General features: G+C 38.9%; 1 protein-coding gene across 7 annotated transcripts in view; it reads right to left on the bottom strand.

The window, feature by feature from the left end:
* Positions 1–23,184, bottom strand: part of LOC143748435 (cysteine-rich motor neuron 1 protein) — a 68,748-nt gene that overhangs the window by 28,129 nt on the left and 17,435 nt on the right. For 3 of the 7 annotated variants that reach the window (XM_077240474.1, XM_077240475.1, XM_077240480.1), the window contains exons 4-7: positions 12,486–12,665; positions 8,834–9,037; positions 4,322–4,450; positions 3,474–3,627 (exon numbers count right to left, since the gene is read on the bottom strand). In XM_077240474.1, the coding sequence (XP_077096589.1) occupies positions 3,474–3,627; positions 4,322–4,450; positions 8,834–9,037; positions 12,486–12,665 (667 nt within the window). The remainder of the gene's footprint in view (positions 1–3,473; positions 3,628–4,321; positions 4,451–8,833; positions 9,038–12,485; positions 12,666–23,184) is intronic. The other 4 variants (XM_077240478.1, XM_077240479.1, XM_077240476.1 and 1 more) reach the window with 2 other exon arrangements.

Raw genomic sequence — 23,184 nt, 5'->3', positions numbered from 1 at the left:
GCATCTATCCATCATAAAAGTGCATCTGTCCATCATAAAAGTGCATCTATCCATCATAAAAGTGCATCTATCCATCATAAAAGTGCCTCTATCCATCATAGAAGTGCGTCTATCCATCATAAAAGTGCATCTGTCCATCATAAAAGTGCATCTATACATCATAAAAGTGCATCTATCCATCATAAAAGTGCATCTGTCCATCATAAAAGTGCATCTATCCATCATAAAAGTGCATCTATACATCATAAAAGTGCATCTATACATCATAAAAGTGCATCTATCCATCATAAAAGTTCATCTATCATCATAAAAGTGCATCTATCCATCATAAAAGTGCGTCTATCCATCATAAAAGTGCATCTATCCATCATAAAAGTGCATCTATCCTTCATAAAAGTGCATCTATCCATCATAAAAGTGCATCTATCCATCATAAAAGTGCATCTATCCATCATAAAAGTGCATCTATCCATCATAAAAGTGCATCTATACATCATAAAAGTGCATCTATCCATCATAAAAGTGCATCTATCCATCATAAAAGTGCATCTATCCGTCATAAAAGTGCATCTATCCATCATAAAAGTGCATCTATCCATCATAAAAGTGCATCTATCATCATAAAAGTGCATCTATCCATCATAAAAGTGCATCTATCCATCATAAAAGTGCATCTATCCATCATAAAAGTGCATCTATCCATCATAAAAGTGCATCTATCCATCATAAAAGTGCATCTATCCATCATAAAAGTGCATCTATCATCATAAAAGTGCATCTATCCATCATAAAAGTGCATCTGTCCATCATAAAAGTGCATCTGTCCATCATAAAAGTTCATCTATCATCATAAAAGTCATAAAGTCACTTTTATGATGGATAGATGCACTTTTTTGAGCTTCAAACTTTTGGGTGCAATCCACTGCCATTATAAAGCTTGGGAGATCTAGGATAATTTTTAATATAACTCTGATTGTATTCATCTGAAAGAAGGAAGTTATATACACCTAAGATGGCTTGAGGGCGAGTAAATCATGGGCTAATTTTCATTTAAAGTGAACTACTCCTTTAACTAGAATCAAACGCGTCCCCTGGCCGGACAGCATGCAGTCGAGGTGTACAGTACACAAACACAGTCGAGCTTTAAAGTTTTCACTGCTGACTCCACACATATCCCAGCGGCCCTTCACGTCCTGTCAAATCCAATGACATTTTAGCCCCATTGAATAGGGGAAACGATTTAAGACCCCTTTTGTGTGGAGTCCGACTCGCTCGACTGTGTAAAATGTCAGTGTAAACAGTCACTCGCTCTCTGTGACGCACAGGACTCAATCATTCATCTGGACCATAATTCAGAGACATATTCAGAATCACTGAGAAAAACGCTATCACCATGATGAAATTATGGCTGGCAATTCATTGTCATACAGAACTTATGATTAACAACTGAATGTTACATTATAGCAAATAATACTGATTAATAAGCTAAAATAAATACATTATTTAAAAAGCATATTTCTGTCATAAATTTTTTACTTTTAAGGCAGCATTTTTTTAAGGTGGACTGATTTATCCGATTAGATGATCTAAATCCGATCTCCTCACTGCCGTTGCATAATATTATTATTATTTATTTTTTTATAAAAAAAAAGTTTATTATTACAAATAAAGTGAAATGTCCCAAAGCGCTTTTGCAAATCATACCACAAACTCAGAGAGTCCCAGTTAATATGGAGCATCATATAATGGACAACTGCACCATACAAATGTGCATTTCATAGCTTTTATATATTCATTTAATTTCCCTTATTTCAATAATAATACCTGATTGGATTTATAGTGCACAATGCTCACTATATATATTCATCACTATTATAATCATGTCAGGCCTAATTTGGACAAAATCCAGTGCACAAGAGCCAGTGGTTACAACAAACCCCTTAAGCTAAGTAAACATTATTAAAATTATAACTTTAAACACATTATCGAAAAGGGTTTTCTGAACTTAAGGGGTTTGTTGGAACCGGCTAAAGATATTTTTGGAACAGAAGAGGATCATCATCCTCGAACGGTCATGGTCTCTGGGTCTGTTTACAGATCTTTGTTGCATCTGTTTATCTAACTGGCAATAACGGCCAGCAACAAACGCTCAAAGCAGAAGATGATCTCGACATGAGCCACTATAAACAGAGATTTCCTCCAGAGCGAGACGAAAGACGCAGCTCAAACTTATAAAAGGTTCTTCTGAAATTATCCCGGAAACCCTCCGCCCCCCCGAGGGAGCTCAAATCCCGGGTATCCAGTGAAAATCTATCCTCTCCATCCTCCACTGGGGGCTCGTGGTTCAGATCCCAGTGAAATCACACCTCGCGCTCACATACTGACGCTTTTGTGTTGACGTGCGTTTGATCGTTGTGTTGAAACGGAGAGACGGTTTTGAAATGAAAGCAGAGCGTGAGGAGAGCAAAGCGCCCAGATGTTTGACCAGGTTGTTTAACCCCGAGGAAACATTTTTTTAACCCTGTGATGAGGTGGTCGTTTTTAACACTAGATCAAAATTGTTTAAATCCCTTTTAACCCAGGGTTAAACAATGTTTCACACTTGAATTTAGACAGAGAAGAGCACTGCAATTAAGGGTTAACATTATTTTAATCTATTTTAATGCTGGGTTAAATTAACCCTATTTGGATCACTTTTAACCCTGGTTCAAAAAATGTCACACTTGTATTTAGACAGACATTGAACCCTGAGTTTAACCCTGGATTAATATTATTTTAACCCTGGATTAATATTATTTTAACCCTGTGATACGGTCACTTTTAACCTCGGGTTAACAATGTTTCACACAGATATTCAGTCAGAGGTTAGCACAGATTTTAACCCTGGGTTAACATTATTTTAGCCCGTGATGAGGTCATTTTAACCCTGGGTTAAACAACATTTCACATCGATATTCAGAGGTTAGCAGTGTGTTTAAACCTGGCATAACATTATTTTCACCACATGACAAGGTCATTTTTAACCCTCTCCTGTCCCTTTAACCCAGGGTTAAACAATGCATTACATGTGTATTTAGACAGAGGTTAGTACTAGGTTTAAACCTGATTAAACACTATTTTAACCCAGTGATGAGGTCACTTTTAACCCTGGGTTAAGTTTATTTTAACCCCAAAATCATTTTTAACCCTGGGTTTCAGACTTTGAAAGAGGTTAATGGTGCCTCTGCATTTAAAAGTTCTAGCCATGTAACCAATACCAAAAATATATAGTGTAAAATGATGCAGTCTTCAGGTGTTTAGTTCGCAAAAGACAACGTAGCATAACCTTGCTTAATGCTAACTTAATTAAAAATCCATGTGATAAGTGCATGAATTTATCCTTAAATTATACTTCTTATATTTGGGTCTGAGATGAAGATACTGGTAATGAACAAGACTACATGCTTTATGCGGGTGCAGAGATATCAACTTACACGTATCCATAAGGGCACGTCTTGTTGCAGATCATGGGCCGGCACTTCGGTGCAGATACACTACATTCACACACTTCACAACCGTAGATGTCTTTATCATAACCCGTGGGACAGTCCAGAGAGCAGTACAACGACACATCAGGACAGGTTTCATCTGAAAAAACAATTATTTACATACAGTCAAACCAAAGTGTATTCAGACACCTTCAACATGACTGTATATAGTGTCCTGCACACACTAGTACAACAATATATCATGTGTCTGAAACATTTTTGGTTTGACTGTACAAAGGATGATCAGTGAAGTCAATACACAACAATACACGCTTTACAGAAAGTCATCAAGTAAAATTGGTTAAAAGTCAAATCTAATTATTTTTTATTTGCAAAACCTATTGATGCTGCTAGTGGTGCAGATAATCCCAAAATTCATTTTTAAAATTATGTGCATGTTGCACATTTTCTAAGAACTACACTTAATTCTTCGGAGCAGTTTCTGATCCCACCAACACCATGATGCCCAGACGCCCGACTGAGCCCTGATGCTGACTTACATTCACATGAGAAAAAAGCTTCAGAATAATTTCTGTCATCGGTTTATTGTTCATATTTGTGAGGTGGATTCGTGTCTGAGATCATTATTGCTTGAGTCAGTGTTTGCTTGTGTTGCGGGCCGTTGGCTCTTTCTCAAACACAGACTTGGGAGTATGCTGGAACAATTTGCACGCAACACAGTTCTCATGGGTTTGTGTGTATGTGTGTATGTGTGTGTGTGTGTGTGTGTGTGTGTGTGTGTGTGTGTGTGTGTGTGTGTGTGTGTGTGTGTGTGTGTGTGTGTGTGCACTCACTGCTGACACACTGGCACAGCAAACACCCGCTGGGATCTTGCTGGAAGCCGAACGGACAATCATTCCCGGAGAGAGAGCAGTTTTCCAGCGGTGGGCAGAGCAACGGACTCACCGTCTCATATGACGGCTCTGGAAGAGAAAAAGTTACAGAGTTATTGTTTTTCACCAATTAATGAAGCTTTCAAAGAGACTAAAAACAGGCGACATCTCAGTAAAGCAGCAGAATCCAGAAACCAGTGTTTCTACATCCTCTTCTGCTCACCAAGGCTGCGGTTATTTGACCAAAAATACAGTACAAATAATATTACAATTAAAAATCGCTGTTTTCGATGTGAGTATACACTCACCTACAGGATTATTAGGAACACCATACTAATACTGTGTCTGACCACCTTTCGCCTTCAGAACTGCCTTAATTCTACGTGCCATTGATTCAACAAGGTGCTGAAAGCATTCTTTAGAAATGTTGGCCCATATTGATAGGATAGCATCTTGCAGTTGATGGAGATTTGTGGGATGCACATCCAGGGCACGAAGCTCCCGTTCCACCACATCCCAAAGATGCTCTATTGGGTTGAGATCTGGTGACTGTGGGGGCCATTTTAGTACAGTGAACTCATTGTCATGTTCAAGAAACCAATTTGAAATGATTCGAGCTTTGTGACGGTGCATTATCCTGCTGGAAGTAGCCATCAGAGGATGGGTACATGGTGGCCATAAAGGGATGGACATGGTCAGAAACAATGCTCAGGTCGGCCGTGGCATTTAAACGATGCCCTAAAGTGTGCCAAGAAAACATCCCCCACACCATTACACCACCACCACCAGCCTGCACAGTGGTAACAAGGCATGATGGATCCATGTTCTCATTCTGTTTACGCCAAATTCTGACTCTACCATCTGAATGTCTCAACAGAAATCGAGACTCATCAGACCAGGCAACATTTTTCCAGTCTTCAACTGTCCAATTTTGGTGAGCTCTTGCAAATTGTAGCCTCTTTTTCCTATTTGTAGTGGAGAGGAGTGGTACCCGGTGGGGTCTTCTGCTGTTGTAGCCCATCCGCCTCAAGGTTGAGCGTGTTGTGGCTTCACAAATGCTTTGCTGCATACCTCGGTTGTAACGAGTGGTTATTTCAGTCAAAGTTGCTCTTCTATCAGCTTGAATCAGTCGGCCCATTCTCCTCTGACCTCTAGCATCAACAAGGCATTTTCGCCCACAGGACTGCCGCATACTGGATGTTTTTCCCTTTTCACACCATTCTTTGTAAACCCTAGAAATGGTTGTGTATGAAAATCCCAGTAACTGAGCAGATTGTGAAATACTCAAACCAGCCCGTCTGGCACCAACAACCATGCCACGCTCAAAATTGTTTAAATCACCTTTCTTTCCCATTCTGAGATAATTGCATTAATGAGAAATTGAACAGGTGTTCCTTATAATCCTTTAGGTGAATATATAGTAAAGTGTAATTTATTCCTGTAATCAAAGCTGAATTTTCAGCATCATTACTCCAGTCTTCAATGTCACATGATCCTTCAGAAATCAGCATAATATGATAATCTGATGCTTGAGAAACATTTATGATTATTATCAGTGTTGAAAACAGTTGTGCTGCTTCATATTTGTGTGGATTCTTTGATTAATAGAATTGTAAAAAATATTTTTTTAGTGCTGCTACATGCACATATTCCTTAAATATATACATGCATAAGTGTGTATTTATATATACAAAATAATTAAACACAGTACACACACATATATTATGTAAACACAAACTTTTATTTTGGACACGATTAATCGCGATTAATTTTTGCCCAGCACTAAAATATAGGTAACATACAGTGTATATACTGTATGTAATATAAAAATATTTTTTAGATGAAATTTTTGTCTTAACAAGTAAACATGTAAACAACTCATTCTGGGAAATGAGATTTTGTTCATATGACCCAGTGCTAAATGATCCAATACCTCCCATACTTTGCTTATGAAGACTTTTTTTTTTTTTTTTGAATAACACAAGATAAGATTTAACGGAGTCTTTGGATTTGCTTTCACATCGACTATTTTCAACTTCCAGAGAGTCTAAGATTTATAGCCGTAATGCAAACCGCTCGGATGTTTCTGGTAAACACTGGTGCATGTCGCAAGACCTGCGTGTTGACGTGAAACTGTAGATTCATCTGTTGTTTGGCACAGATCATGTGATCCGATCCGGGGGTCTCATCTTTAGTTTTACAGTTTAACTGCAAACAGAAGCGTCCGGTTTGCTTCGCTTACACATAAACACAGTGTGATTACATTGATTCTCTGTGTCTGACAGCCATGATGAACGAGTGTCGGTGAAAACTGCATCATGAAGCAGAGTTACTTCTCTTGAGTTTCTCTAAATCAAACACGGCCGTCAAACCTCAACAAGATGCTTTTGTTTTAGAGGAACACGCTGGGATCCCACATGTGCAAAACCATCAATTACAAACACGTTGGCACGTACGCAGGTAAAAAGGTGTGACTAATTATTCTTCCAGAAATCATCATGTGTAATTAAGGACAGCAGCCGGCTCCCATTTGGCCGGTCAGAGCAGTAAAAGTCGAAGCTTCTGTAGTTCACAGACGCTAGTGAGCACACGTCAGCACGAGCTTTAATGGGCTGTGCGTGTGTGCGTGTGTGTGTGTGTGTGTGTGTTTCAAGAGCTCCAGATACAATAAACCTTTGGCAATATCTGGAGCTACCGCTAAACAGAGACAGATTTCAGCCTGTTACAGGAACTGAACCTGTGCTTCCATTACAGCGGCTCTACTAACACACTGTATACATGTACAGTGCCAAGCATAAGTGAACACACTCATGCTAAAGTTGACTAAAAAGAGGAATAAAAAATTATCTTTTGGAAATTGATCTTAAATCCTTAATTTAAAAAATGAGGAAAAATCCAACCTTTAAGGACACCAATTTTCTTTGTGAATGAATAATGTATCGTAAATAAATAAATGTTCTTCCTTAAAATACAGGTTGCATAAGTCAGGACACCCCTATGTTAAACTCCCATAGAGACAGCAGATTTTTATTTTTAAAGGCCAGTTATTTCATGGATCAGGATAATGTGCATCCTGATAAAGTTCCCTTGGCCTTTGGGATTAAAATATCCCACATCATCACATTCCCTTCATCATACCTAGAGATCGGCATGAGGAACTTTCCATAAGATCATCTTTCAATGCAAATCACACCAGCTATTAGCCTAACTGAAATAACACCATGCCGATCTCTAGGTATGATGAAGGGAATGTGATGATGTGGGATATTTTAATCCCAAAAGCCAAGGGAACTTTATCAGGATGCACATTATCCCGGATCCATGAAATAACTGGCCTTTAAAAATAAAAATCAGCTGTCTCTATGGGAATTTAACATAGGGGTGTCCTGACTTATGCACCCTGTATTTTAAGGAAGAACATTTATTTATTTACGATACATTATTCATTCACAAAGAAAATTGGTGTCCTTAAAGGTTGGATTTTTTCTCGTTTTTTAAATTAAGGTATTAAGATCAATTTCCAAAAGATGATTTTTTATTCCTCTTTTTAGTCAACTTTAGCATGGGTGTATTCACTTATTCTAGGCACTGTATATACACTTTATCTTCTATTCTATATATATTATCTTTAAAAAAAAAAAAAATACAGCTACTGCATTAGATTAAACTGGGAAGGGTCACAGCACTTGCATATTGTTGTGATATTGTTAGTTAAACTGCTTATATTGCTCTCATTTGTAAGTCGCTTTGGATAAAAGCGTCTGCTAAATCATCGGTTCCAGCGAGATCTTTGGGGGGTCGAGTCATATTTTGAAAAGCGTTGAACAGTGAGCATTAAAGCAGCAGTCCGTAACATTGTGTTCAAAATTTACTAAATTGATATAATGATGCAATCAGATTCCTCACACTGATTGATAAAGCCTCACGCATAACATGCAAGTATTGAGTTTCCAGACACCAGTCATTTTGTAATAGCGTATATTAATTATTTTTTCCTACACACCAGTTTGATACTGATATTTTTGTTATTGCATTTCAAATAGGACCAATTAATAGGCAACTCTACGTTTTTAAATTAAAAACGGCCTACTGATGTTTTAGTTATAGTATTTTCAATATTATACGCTATTATTTGTGCATAAACATATCTGGTTATAGTAATAAACACTGTTTGTTTAAAAACAGCGACAATATTATTAAATGTTAATATTAAATTAAATTATTAAAATATTATCTTGGGAAAAAAGGGTCTCAGACAAAAAAAGGTTGGGAACCAGTGTGCTAAATGAATACATGTAAAGGTAAATATTAACAGCCCCTAGGGTGTGAATTGTGTATCGCAAGTGTTTGTGTTGGTCACAGAACGGGCAGAATTCCTCAGGGATCTGGCAGCTGACCATGATATAATTAGCAGTGATATAGATATAGATATAGATATAGATATAGATATAGATATAGATATAGATATCGTACCCTCACAGAACGGACAGCACTCGCCGGGGATCTTGACGGGGTTCTGGCAGCTCTGTTTGCAGGCCATGGCGGTGCAGTGCGGCTCTCCATCCACACACTGACAGAACGTGCAGTCGTCCTCCTTCCACTGCTCCTCGTGCGCTCGCAGTGTGTGACTGACCCAACAGCTGGCCTTCGAGCTGTCCACCGACAGCAGCTCTACGTCTACACACACACACACACACACACACACACACACACCGCTGTTACTCGTGCACTCGCAGTGTGTGACTGACCCAACAGCTGGCCTTCGAGCTGTCCACCGACAGCAGCTCTACGTCTACACACACACACACACACACACACACACACACACACACACACACACACCGCTGTTACTCGTGCACTCGCAGTGTGTGACTGACCCAACAGCTGGCCTTCGAGCTGTCCACCGACAGCAGCTCTACGTCTACACACACACACACACACACACACACACACACCGCTGTTACTCGTGCACTCGCAGTGTGTGACTGACCCAACAGCTGGCCTTCGAGCTGTCCACCGACAGCAGCTCTACGTCTACACACACACACACACACACACACACACACACACACCGCTGTTACTCGTGCGCTCGCAGTGTGTGACTGACCCAACAGCTGGCCTTCGAGCTGTCCACCGACAGCAGCTCTACGTCTACACACACACACACACACACACACACACACACACACACACACACACACACACACCGCTGTTACTCGTGCACTCGCAGTGTGTGACTGACCCAACAGCTGGCCTTCGAGCTGTCCACCGACAGCAGCTCCACGTCCACACACACACACACACACACCGTTGTTACTCGTGCGCTCGCATTGTGTGACTGACCCAACAGCTGGCCTTCGAGCTGTCCACCGACAGCAGCTCTACGTCTACACACACACACACACACACACACACACACACACACACACACACCGCTGTTACTCGTGCACTCGCAGTGTGTGACTGACCCAACAGCTGGCCTTCGAGCTGTCCACCGACAGCAGCTCTACGTCTACACACACACACACACACACACACACACACACACACCGCTGTTACTCGTGCGCTCGCAGTGTGTGACTGACCCAACAGCTGGCCTTCGAGCTGTCCACCGACAGCAGCTCTACGTCTACACACACACACACACACACACACACACACACACACACACACACACACACACACCGCTGTTACTCGTGCACTCGCAGTGTGTGACTGACCCAACAGCTGGCCTTCGAGCTGTCCACCGACAGCAGCTCCACGTCTACACACACACACACACACACCGCTGTTACTCGTGCACTCGCAGTGTGTGACTGACCCAACAGCTGGCCTTCGAGCTGTCCACCGACAGCAGCTCCACGTCTACACACACACACACACACACCGCTGTTACTCGTGCGCTCGCAGTGTGTGACTGACCCAACAGCTGGCCTTCGAGCTGTCCACCGACAGCAGCTCTACGTCTACACACACACACACACACACACACTGCTGTTACTCGTGCGCTCGCAGTGTGTGACTGACCCAACAGCTGGCCTTCGAGCTGTCCACCGACAGCAGCTCCACGTCTACACACACACACACACACACACACACACACACACACCGCTGTTACTCGTGCGCTCGCAGTGTGTGACTGACCCAACAGCTGTCCACCGACAGCAGCTCCACGTCTACACACACACACACACACACACACACACCGCTGTTACTCGTGCACTCGCAGTGTGTGACTGACCCAACAGCTGTCCACCGACAGCAGCTCCACGTCTACACACACACACACACACACACACACACACCGCTGTTACTCGTGCGCTCGCATTGTGTGACTGACCCAACAGCTGGCCTTCGAGCTGTCCACCGACAGCAGCTCCACGTCCACACACACACACACACACACACACACACACACACCGCTGTTACTCGTGCACTCGCAGTGTGTGACTGACCCAACAGCTGGCCTTCGAGCTGTCCACCGACAGCAGCTCTACGTCTACACACACACACACACACACCGCTGTTACTCGTGCACTCGCAGTGTGTGACTGACCCAACAGCTGGCCTTCGAGCTGTCCACCGACAGCAGCTCTACTTCTACACACACACACACACACACACCGCTGTTACTCGTGCGCTCGCATTGTGTGACTGACCCAACAGCTGGCCTTCTAGCTGTCCAGCGACAGCAGCTCCACGTCTACACACACACACACACACACACACACACACACACACACACCGCTGTTACTCGTGCACTCGCAGTGTGTGACTGACCCAACAGCTAGCCTTCGAGCTGTCCACCGACAGCAGCTCTACGTCTACACACACACACACACACACCGCTGTTACTCGTGCACTCGCAGTGTGTGACTGACCCAACAGCTAGCCTTCGAGCTGTCCACCGACAGCAGCTCTACGTCTACACACACACACACACACACACACACACACACACACCGCTGTTACTCGTGCACTCGCAGTGTGTGACTGACCCAACAGCTGGCCTTCGAGCTGTCCACCGACAGCAGCTCTACGTCTACACACACACACACACACACACACACACACACACACACACACACACACACACCGCTGTTACTCGTGCACTCGCAGTGTGTGACTGACCCAACAGCTGTCCACCGACAGCAGCTCTACGTCTACACACACACACACACACACACACACACACACCGCTGTTACTCGTGACTTACAAGAGCTCAAATCTGATCGGTTGACTACAGTTTGTCTCAAAGAAACTATATGAGTTTGACCTTTAACCCTTAGGAGCACGAGGTCACAGCTGTAATGCACAGATCTGCAACTGTGACTGAAATCTGAGCTTCTGTTCACAGATGGTGGAGTGTGGAAAGTAAACAGTCAGTAACCGTGTGTGTGTGTGTGTGTGTGTGTGTGTGTGTGTGTGTGTGTGTGTGTGTGTGTGTGTGTGTGTGTGTGTGTGTGTGTGTGTGTGTTGATCTTCAGGGTGTCACTGTTTAATATGAGGCGGTTTGTGTTTTCACTGCATGTATTGCTGACCTCTCATCAAAAATTTCTATTTTTTCTTTAACTGGAATCAACTATGAGAATAAAACCATCAGCTTACAACTTTTACTTACATTTATGCATTAGTCAGACACTTTTATTCCCAACACGACTTGCTTTGCATTCACGCCGCTACACATTTACATTCGATCAGTTTTTTCCCTGGGAATCGAATCCATGACCTTGGTGTTGCTACTGCCATGCTTTACTGTTTGAGCTTGTGAAAGTGTACTGAAACCAGTATGATATGCAAATGATTAAATCAAAGCCAAATTAAAATTGGGTGGCTGATGAATTTCTTCCAGCTCAACAGTAGAACACGGCACTATCCGAGGTCATGGGTTCAATTCACGAGAAATGCTTCAACTGGTAAAAAGAAAAAAAAATGAAATGCCTTTAATGAAATTTAGGTTGCTTTGGATGAAAGCATCTATCAAATGCATCAATGTAAATTCACATAAAACAATTAAATGACATTTTTTTTGTTCTCAAAATCATCCAGGTTTATCAGTACAAAAGAAGAGCTGAAGTTCCTGTTATGAGGCGGCACATACACTCAGACCGATGATGTTCCTACCTAAACAGACGGGACAACACTCTCCTTCGGGAACGTAGAAGTTCTGGCAGTCGGGCTCGGCACACTCGGCTCGGGAACAGAAGGACACTCCTCCTCGACACTGACACCTCCAGCACGAGTCCATGCGATACACCTCACCCTCAGCAAACTCCTGCCCGTCACGCACACACCGCGGAGACACTGCACACACAACAACTCTTCTGATTCCATATATGTATCATTTACAGACAGATACAGATAGACAGACAGACAGACAGACAGACAGATAGATAGAGAGACAGATAGATAGAGACAGATAGACAGACAGATACAGATAGACAGACAGACAGATACAGATACAGATACAGATAGACAGACAGACAGATAGATAGAGACAGATAGATAGACAGACAGATAGACAGACAGATACAGATAGACAGACAGACAGACAGATACAGATAGACAGACAGACAGACAGACAGATAGATAGAGACAGATAGATAGACAGACAGATACAGATAGACAGACAGATACAGATAGACAGATAGATAGAGACACAGATAGATAGAGACAGATAGATAGACAGACAGATACAGATAGACAGACAGACAGACAGATACAGTTAGACAGAGACAGATAGACAGACAGATATACATAGACAGACAGATACAGATAGACAGACAGACAGATACAGATAGACAGATACAAACAGATACAGATAGACAGACAGACAGACAGACGGATACAGATAGACAGATACAGATAGACAGACACAGATAGACAGATACAGATAGACAGACAGATACAGACAGACAGACAGACAGATACAGATAGACAGACACAGATAGACAGATACAGATAGACAGACAGATACAGACAGACACAGACAGACGGATACAGATAGACAGACAGATACAGACAGACACAGACAGACAGATACAGATAGACAGACAGATACAGATACAGATAGACAGATAGACAGATATACAGATACAGACAGTCAGACAGACAGACAGACGGATACAGATAGACAGATACAGATAGACAGATAGACAGATATACAGATACAGATAGACAGACAGACAGACAGACGGATACAGATAGACAGATACAGATAGACAGACACAGATAGACAGATACAGATAGACAGACAGATACAGACAGACAGACAGACAGATACAGATAGACAGACACAGACAGACAGATACAGATAGACAGACAGATACAGATACAGATAGACAGATAGACAGATATACAGATACAGACAGTCAGACAGACAGACAGAGAGACAGATAATCTAAGTTAACAAATTCATAGAGGAATTAAATAGAGTTTCACTGCATTAAAAGTCGATGCTTCACCGTGTTTGAACAATGAATGCACTGCTTTATAAAGATGAGGTGTGTTTAACCGTTCATTAAACTAAATCTACATAAAACCAAGAAACACACGCATTCCCTCCAACTGTATACCGGATCCCAGTGAGCTCAGCACTTCTGCCAAGCCTCGGGCGCAGGATCCCAGCAATCCCAGCATTCTCAGACGTGGCATGAGAAGCCGTGTAATCGTGCTCACTCACGCACAAACACACACTTACACATGTGAGGTCAAAGAAACACAGCAGCCGAGGTCAAGAGAGCTCCTGTACGAGCACCGGGAAGAGCCGGGAAAAGCCGGAAACCCTCTCGCTCTCCAGAGCTCAACAATAACTGAACAATAACTGAACAATAACTGCTGTACGGCTCATTAGAGACACACAAAACCCTGCGCTCAGGAACGCAGACACAAAGACACACACTACATCACAACATGATATGACTGCGGTTTTTGGACATTCACCATGGTATTATTAGGGTTTTTTGGACATTCACCATGGTATTATTAGGGTTTTTTGGACATTCACCATAGTATTATTAGTTTTTTTTGGACATTCACCATGGTATTATTAGGTTTTTTTGGACATTCACCATGGTATTATTAGGTTTTTTTGGACATTCACCATAGTATTATTAGTTTTTTTTGGACATTCACCATGGTATTATTAGGGTTTTTTGGACATTCACCATAGTATTATTAGGGTTTTTTGGACATTCACCATAGTATTATTAGGGTTTTTTGGACATTCACCATAGTATTATTAGGGTTTTTTGGACATTCACCATAGTATTATTAGGGTTTTTTGGACATTCACCATAGTATTATTAGGGTTTTTGGACATTCACCATAGTATTATTAGGGTTTTTTGGACATTCACCATGGTATTATTAGGGTTTTTTTGGACATTCACCATAGTATTATTAGTTTTTTTTGGACATTCACCATGGTATTATTAGGGTTTTTTGGACATTCACCATGGTATTATTAGGGTTTTTTGGACATTCACCATGGTATTATTAGGGTTTTTGGACATTCACCATGGTATTATTAGGGTTTTTGGACATTCACCATGGTATTATTAGGTTTTTTTGGACATTCACCATGGTATTATTAGGGTTTTTTGGACATTCACCATAGTATTATTAGGGTTTTTTGGACATTCACCATAGTATTATTAGGGTTTTTTGGACATTCACCATAGTATTATTAGGGGTTTTTGGACATTCACCATAGTATTATTAGGGTTTTTTGGACGTTCAACATGGTATTATTAGGGTTTTTTGGACATTCACCATGGTATTATTAGGGTTTTTTGGACATTCACCATAGTATTATTAGGGTTTTTTGGACATTCACCATAGTATTATTAGGGTTTTTTGGACATTCACCATGGTATTATTAGGGTTTTTTGGACATTCACCATGGTATTATTAGGGTTTTTTGGACATTCACCATGGTATTATTAGGGTTTTTTGGACGTTCACCATGGTATTATTAGGGTTTTTTGGTTTTTTGGACATTCACCATGGTATTATTAGGGTTTTTTGGACATTCACCATGGTATTATTAGGGTTTTTTGGACATTCACCATGGTATTATTAGGGTTTTTTGGACATTCACCATGGTATTATTAGGGTTTTTTGGACATTCACCATAGTATTATTAGGGTTTTTTGGACATTCACCATGGTATTATTAGGGTTTTTGGACATTCACCATGGTATTATTAGGGTTTTTTGGACATTCACCATAGTATTATTAGGGTTTTTTGGACATTCACCATGGTATTATTAGGGTTTTTTGGACATTCACCATAGTATTATTAGGGTTTTTTGGACGTTCAACATGGTATTATTAGGGTTTTTTGGACATTCACCATAGTATTATTAGGGTTTTTTGGACATTCACCATGGTATTATTAGGGTTTTTTGGACGTTCAACATGGTATTATTAGGGTTTTTTGGACATTCACCATGGTATTATTAGGGTTTTTTGGACGTTCACCATGGTATTATTAGGGTTTTTTGGACATTCACCATGGTATTATTAGGGTTTTTTGGACGTTCACCATGGTATTATTAGGGTTTTTTGGTTTTTTGGACATTCACCATAGTATTATTAGGGGTTTTTGGACATTCACCATAGTATTATTAGGGTTTTTTGGACTTTCACCATAGTATTATTAGGGTTTTTGGACATTCACCATGGTATTATTAGGGTTTTTTGGACATTCACCATAGTATTATTAGGGTTTTTTGGACATTCACCATAGTATTATTAGGGGTTTTTGGACATTCACCATAGTATTATTAGGGTTTTTTGGACATTCACCATGGTATTATTAGGGTTTTTGGACATTCACCATGGTATTATTAGGGTTTTTTGGACATTCACCATAGTATTATTAGGGTTTTTTGGACATTCACCATGGTATTATTAGGGTTTTTTGGACATTCACCATAGTATTATTAGGGTTTTTTGGACGTTCAACATGGTATTATTAGGGTTTTTTGGACATTCACCATAGTATTATTAGGGTTTTTTGGACATTCACCATGGTATTATTAGGGTTTTTTGGACGTTCAACATGGTATTATTAGGGTTTTTTGGACATTCACCATGGTATTATTAGGGTTTTTTGGACGTTCACCATGGTATTATTAGGGTTTTTTGGACATTCACCATGGTATTATTAGGGTTTTTTGGACGTTCACCATGGTATTATTAGGGTTTTTTGGTTTTTTGGACATTCACCATAGTATTATTAGGGGTTTTTGGACATTCACCATAGTATTATTAGGGTTTTTTGGACATTCACCATGGTATTATTAGGGTTTTTGGACATTCACCATGGTATTATTAGGGTTTTTTGGACATTCACCATAGTATTATTAGGGTTTTTTGGACATTCACCATGGTATTATTAGGGTTTTTGGACATTCACCATGGTATTATTAGGGTTTTTTGGACATTCACCATGGTATTATTAGGGTTTTTTGGACATTCACCATGGTATTATTAGGGTTTTTGGACGTTCACCATGGTATTATTAGGGTTTTTTGGACGTTTTTTGGACGTTCACCATGGTATTATTAGGTTTTATTGGACGTTCACCATGGTATTACTGTGTTCTTTTCCAGCATGTTAAACCGGGTTTGTACAGAGACTTAAAATGAAATTCCAGGACTTTCAAGGACATTTCAAGCAATACTTGTTTTGGTTTTCAAGGACTACAATCAGAGATCTCACTTATCAAAGAATGTCTTTATTATGTTTAAAATGATAAAGGCAAATAGATAAATAAATAAAAAATAATACAACAAAATGGTACGAATAAAAGTGCAGCACATGCAATGGCTGTGGAAACTTTAACCATTGAAAATACTATGACAAAGATATCGCTTTCCTTATTCAAACTGATTTTTTCTCCTTTATATATACACACACACACACACACACACACACACACACACACACACACACACACACACACACACACACACACACAGTATATTGACCTAAAGAATGAAAGTTCTATATATATTATAGATAATGTATATATTATCTATATATATATCTATAAGCTCTACGGCTCTCTATAGATATTGTAATATAGCCTATTATCTTCCAATAATTCAAGCATCTCTTCATAAATATGGCTGTTTTCAAGGGTTTTCCAAGACTTAAATTTATAAAATTCAAATTTAAGCACTTTAAACACCTTGTACGAACCCTGTTTAAAACAATTCAGTTATTTACAAATGGGAGGATTTTCGGTTGTATGTCAGGTACCAATCTATGAAATTAAGTGATTTAAGGAATTCTATTTTTTCAGGTGCAATAGTATCCAAAAAGACTTAACTTACGTTAACAAATTAGATATTTTTTTTACCAATTGTACACACGACTCGTTCTTTGTAACACAATCTTTCTTATTCTCACACACTGACTCAAGACACACACACACACACACATTCCCATCAGTGACCTATTGAACCTTCCCATCAGCCTCTGCTTGTGTTCTTCTGCCTGAAGCATAAGCAGTTTTTCCTCCGCCCGCTGCGCTTCTCCTTAAGTCCATTACTTCCAGGACGCAGAACACATTTAGCGCCGGGCCAAGAGGCCAACGCGGGAATTTGGATTGTTGGTAAAACAGAATATTTGACGCTAAACCAGAGTAAACACTGAGGCCCTGTCTCACTGACTCCGCCCCCTTTTCACACCTCATCACTTCCTGTCTGTCCAGAACTCAGTGTTTCGTGTCACTAGCAGGATTGCATATAATCTCGTTGTACTCTTTTGTATAATGACAAATAAAGATTCTGATCTGATTCTGTGAGCACGTCCTGAGCCGCCATGGTGATGCAGGTTTCACATCTGTCCTGTCTGACAGTCACATGATGCACAATAATCAAACAATCACTGTGTGAAAGATTCGTGTTCTCTCTTGCGTTCCCTTGAGAAACTTTGTAGATTTAATGCTTTTGCATGTGAATGCAGTTTTTCCTCCAACTTCATATTACTTCATATTACTCATATAGGGAAATGCAAAGGTTTTGCGAGATGACAAAAGTTTTGCAAGATAATGCAAAATTTCTTGGGGGAACGCAAATGTTTTGAGAGAAGATGCAAAAGTTTTGCGAGCTAATGCAAAATTTTTCTGGAAAATGTAAAAAGTTTTGAAAGCGAGAGCAACAGTTTTGCAAGCTAACGTTAGAGTTTTGCAAGGGAACACAAAGTTTCTCTGGCAAACGCAAAAGTTTTGTGAGCAAATGCAAAGTTTCTGAGGAAATGCATATGTTTGGCAAACAAACGTAAAGTTTTTTGAGCAAACGCAAAATTTCTCCAGGAAATGAAAACGAAAATTTTTGGGGAGAAAATGCAGAAGTTTTGCGAGTGAACACAAAGTTTTGTGAAGGAACGAAAAGTTTCTCTGGGAAATGCAAAAGTTTCGCAAATGAGCGCAAAAATTCTCAGGGGAACAAAACTTTTCGGAGAGAATGCAAAAGATTTTCAAGTGTAAAGTAATATATATATATATATATATATATATATATATATATATATATATATATATACATATATTTTAAATATTCATTTTTTATTTTACAGTGCATTTGTATTACAGTAGTAATATATTTCTGTCTTAGTGATGATAATAAATATTTAACTTTATTAAATTATTATTAGCCCAAAGAAAGTAATATAAAATAAAATGATTATTATTATTAGCCGTAAGAGAATATCATAAAATGTAATTATTATTATTATTATATTATCAGTTAGAGAGAGTAATATAATATAACATTATTATTATATTAGCCATGAGAGATTTATATAATATTAAATATTATTAATCCAGTGTGAATGTAATGTGGGCTGAGACAAACTACATTTTTTTTTTAACGTTTTTTTAAAAATCCACTTTAAAGCAAATGCACAACTCAATTGTTACAGATTGGTCACTGAAAAGGGGTTGGCGCTCTTTTCTTAGCTCTCGAAGTGCACTAGATTGATGCATTTAACTTTAAAAATGCACATATTATTCACCCATAACTACTCCTGATTGGTCCAAACTCCTGAGGGAAACACAGAAACATTACATTCATCCAATCTCACATCCACACAATTCATTCATTCCTCAGTCTCTCACTGGCGTTCATGAACACACTCCTCATTGAGTCCATTGTGTATTTTAATTCCCTCATTCCGTGCGGTTGGGAATGAGATGCTCTGATACGGAGACGCTGGGATTCTCCAGGGTGTATTTTGGACGCCATTCAGGAAAAGAAAAGTGGGAGATTTGGTTTCTGTGCCGTGCTGCTATACAGAGCCGCTGTTACAGGCATTTACACACTGTTTACTTCAGGATCAAGTGGAAATGAAACACACTCGAGTGGCATTCGAGAGCAGAACAAACGCACTTATCTGACACATGCAGTGACAGCTGCACTAATGAGGAAAACAATGCTGCATCATCATACTTTATTTAACAGTCCTTATTATAACCGATGAATGTGAGTCTCATCTCTGCACTTATGCACTACCTACTAATATTAAAGAAGCCCAGTTCAATACATTTATCTTTAGGATTTTTTCTCTTATTATGCATGCATATTTTTGTTTTAAATGTTACAGTTGTCCTCTCTGTGTAAGGCACTATATAAAATAAAGTTATATTTATAATTATTGTCTTAACTTTTTTTATTTACTTTTCTGCATTTGGCAGATGCTTTTATCCAAAGCGACTCGCATTGCATTCAAGGTTTACATGTTTTCTGTTCATGCATTCTCTGGGAATCGAACCCGTGACCCTGGCGTTGCGAGCACCATGCTCTAATGTTTAAGCAATATAAATGCAATAGAACTTTTGAACTGTTGCCTGTTGCTTTGCCGTGAGCACTGCAGTGAGACGCACGCCGCGTTCAAAAACTGGAAGAAAATGACATTGCAATATTTTGATTTTCTGCTATATATTGTGAATATATCTGAATAAATGCAGGAATTTTCACTAGATGACTTTAATAGCTTTATTTGGAAAGAATGAATCATAATAGACTTTGTGGGGTGATTTTAATTTATAATATATTCAAGAAAAATATTAAACAAAACAAGAAATATATTATAATAGTGATATAAAAATAGAAAAATATGCGTTGCCAGTTTCAGAGTGAAGATTTGCATATTTTTGTATTATTAATATATTATTATTAATATATTATACTATTATTATTATTATTATTAATTATTGATATTCAAATATTTTATAATTTTTGATTATTATAACATAAAATATTAAACAAAACAAGAAATGATTGTATATATATATATGCGCATTGCCAGTTTCAGAGTGAAGTTCAGCGTTACTTTATTATTAATAAACAAGTTTGTATTTATTTTGTTATTAATCATTTAATTATATAAAAATATTTTTGATTATTATTACATAAAAATATTAAACAAAACAAGGTATATATAGTATATATAATAGTGCAAAATAAATTAAAGTATGTCTCAATGTCATAATGATTACGTCTTAATTTCTTGATTTTCAAATGCTAAACCATCAACCTTAAACTGTGACGGGTTGCCAGAAAATATGCGTAAAAACATAACTGCTTATAAAATGTTTACAAACTAAAACCGTTGCATATTTCAGAATCCTCTGTCCAATGCAGGCCAGGCCGAGAAGGAAAATAAAGCAGAATGAAATTGCATAACGTGATTTGCAGCGCGGTATCTTCCAGAAGTCAGTGTCTTGATGATGGTGTTTATAGCTTTAGCTCTGGGGCCCCGGGCCCCGTCAGACCCTCGACAAACCTGAAGATGTGCTTTAAGAAGAGCCAATCAAATCTCTCCGCTTCAATCCTGGATAATCTCACATAACTGGAACAACACGGCACTGGGTTTCTGGGTCATAAAGGCGCTTAATTGACAGCAAATGAGGTTATTTAACCACCGACCCAGCAGAGAATAGAGTCAGTGTGTGTGCGGCTCATGTTGGAGTAGGAAACGTGATTGAGCCGCAGAAACTGCTGAATAAATACGTATCTGTAGCGTAGTGTTTGCTTTAGCTTTGCTCCACACAAAGCTCACATTGATCAGCTTCCTCTCTGAATATTGTCGGAGGAAAATGACGTTCATGTTAACGGCAGAAACGCTGAATTCATCTCTGTCCTGTAGCTCAATGAATACATTAAAACACATACATAAGCATCACTGCAGTGTTACTTTAGTTTATTCATATTTTCAAGGACCTTTTATTTTATTTATTTTTTCATGTTCATTTTACGTAATTTCATTATGTGCTTTTGTCATATTATTAGTAAAATACTGCTATTTAGGTTTAATTTATCTTTATTTCAGTTTTAGTTTTAGTTTTTATTTATTTCCAGTTAATACATTTAGGGCTTCAGCTCGAACTTCAGTTTATTGCCACAGCAAAAAATGTTCAACTAATAATAACATTTTATTGCATTTCAGCTTTATTTCAATTAACAGAAATTTTAGATGCACGATTAATCGTTAAAAGATTGTGATCTCGATTCAAACATCCATGCGATCTTCATCCACACAGTATTATAGGATTATTATTTCTATCTTTCAATAATTAAAATGATCACAGAAGATCTGGGATAAAAGTTTATAGTTCAGATATAAACACTGATGTCTACGGTAACGATCAAAATAGAGTAAATCAACTCTTGAAAGTAACTCGACATTTCAAATAACGACTGTATTGATTACATCGTTACACCAGTAGGGGGTGACAATTTTTTTAAAATTTTGAATCCTTCATTCAAGAGATTCTCTCAAAAAAGCTGATTCATCCAGTAGTGTTTATGAGTCATTTAATCATTCATTCAAGAGATTCTTTCAAAAAAGCTGATTCATCCAGTAGTGTTTATGAGTCATTGAATCATTCATTCAAGAGATTCTTTCAAAAAAGCTGATTCATCCAGTAGTGTTTATGAGTCATTGAATCATTCATTCAAGAGATTCTTTCAAAAAAGCTGATTCATCCAGTGCTGTTTATGAGTCATTGAATCATTCATTCAAGAGATTCTTTCAAAAAAGCTGATTCATCCAGTAGTGTTTATGAGTCATTGAATCATTCATTCAAGAGATTCTTTCAAAAAAGCTGATTCATCCAGTGCTGTTTATGAGTCATTGAATCATTCATTCAAGAGATTCTTTCAAAAAAGCTGATTCATCCAGTAGTGTTTATGAGTCATTGAATCATTCATTCAAGAGATTCTTTCAAAAAAGCTGATTCATCCAGTAGTGTTTATGAGTCATTGAATCATTCATTCAAGAGATTCTTTCAAAAAAGCTGATTCATCCAGTGCTGTTTATGAGTCATTAAATCATTCAATCAAGAGATTGATTCAAAAACACTCTCCCTGCTTCTCAATGTCCATACTTTCCATCCTTATTTAGCCGAAACACATTTATATACTTTTAACCACAAATGCTCGTCTTGCACGTCCACGACTTCACGCATTACGTGACAGGCCACGTGTGTTCCGGTTCAGAAATGTAGGAAAGGGCGATAAACTCCGTCTTATTTTCTCCTCCAACTTCAAAATCATCCGACATCGTTGTTTTACCTTTTATTTTATTTTATTTTTTTAAAAATTTTTTGTCTTGGTCTTTGCACGTTGGCTTTGTAAACACTGGGTCGGTTCTTACGCCTATGTCACGCTTGACCTTTCAACATGATTACGTAATGTGTGTCGCATCACAGCTCGTGCAAGACCAGCATTAGTGGTTAAAAGTATATAAATGTTTATTTAGTTATAAATGTGCGCTGGTTTGTCTAGATCAGACTCTTATTCCTCGGC

Source organism: Siphateles boraxobius, unplaced genomic scaffold, assembly GCF_051911475.1.
Source record: "Siphateles boraxobius isolate OS27281-9 unplaced genomic scaffold, OSU_SipBor_1 233, whole genome shotgun sequence".
Lineage (NCBI taxonomy): Eukaryota > Metazoa > Chordata > Actinopteri > Cypriniformes > Leuciscidae > Siphateles > Siphateles boraxobius.
This window is presented reverse-complemented; position numbering and strand designations above follow the sequence as displayed.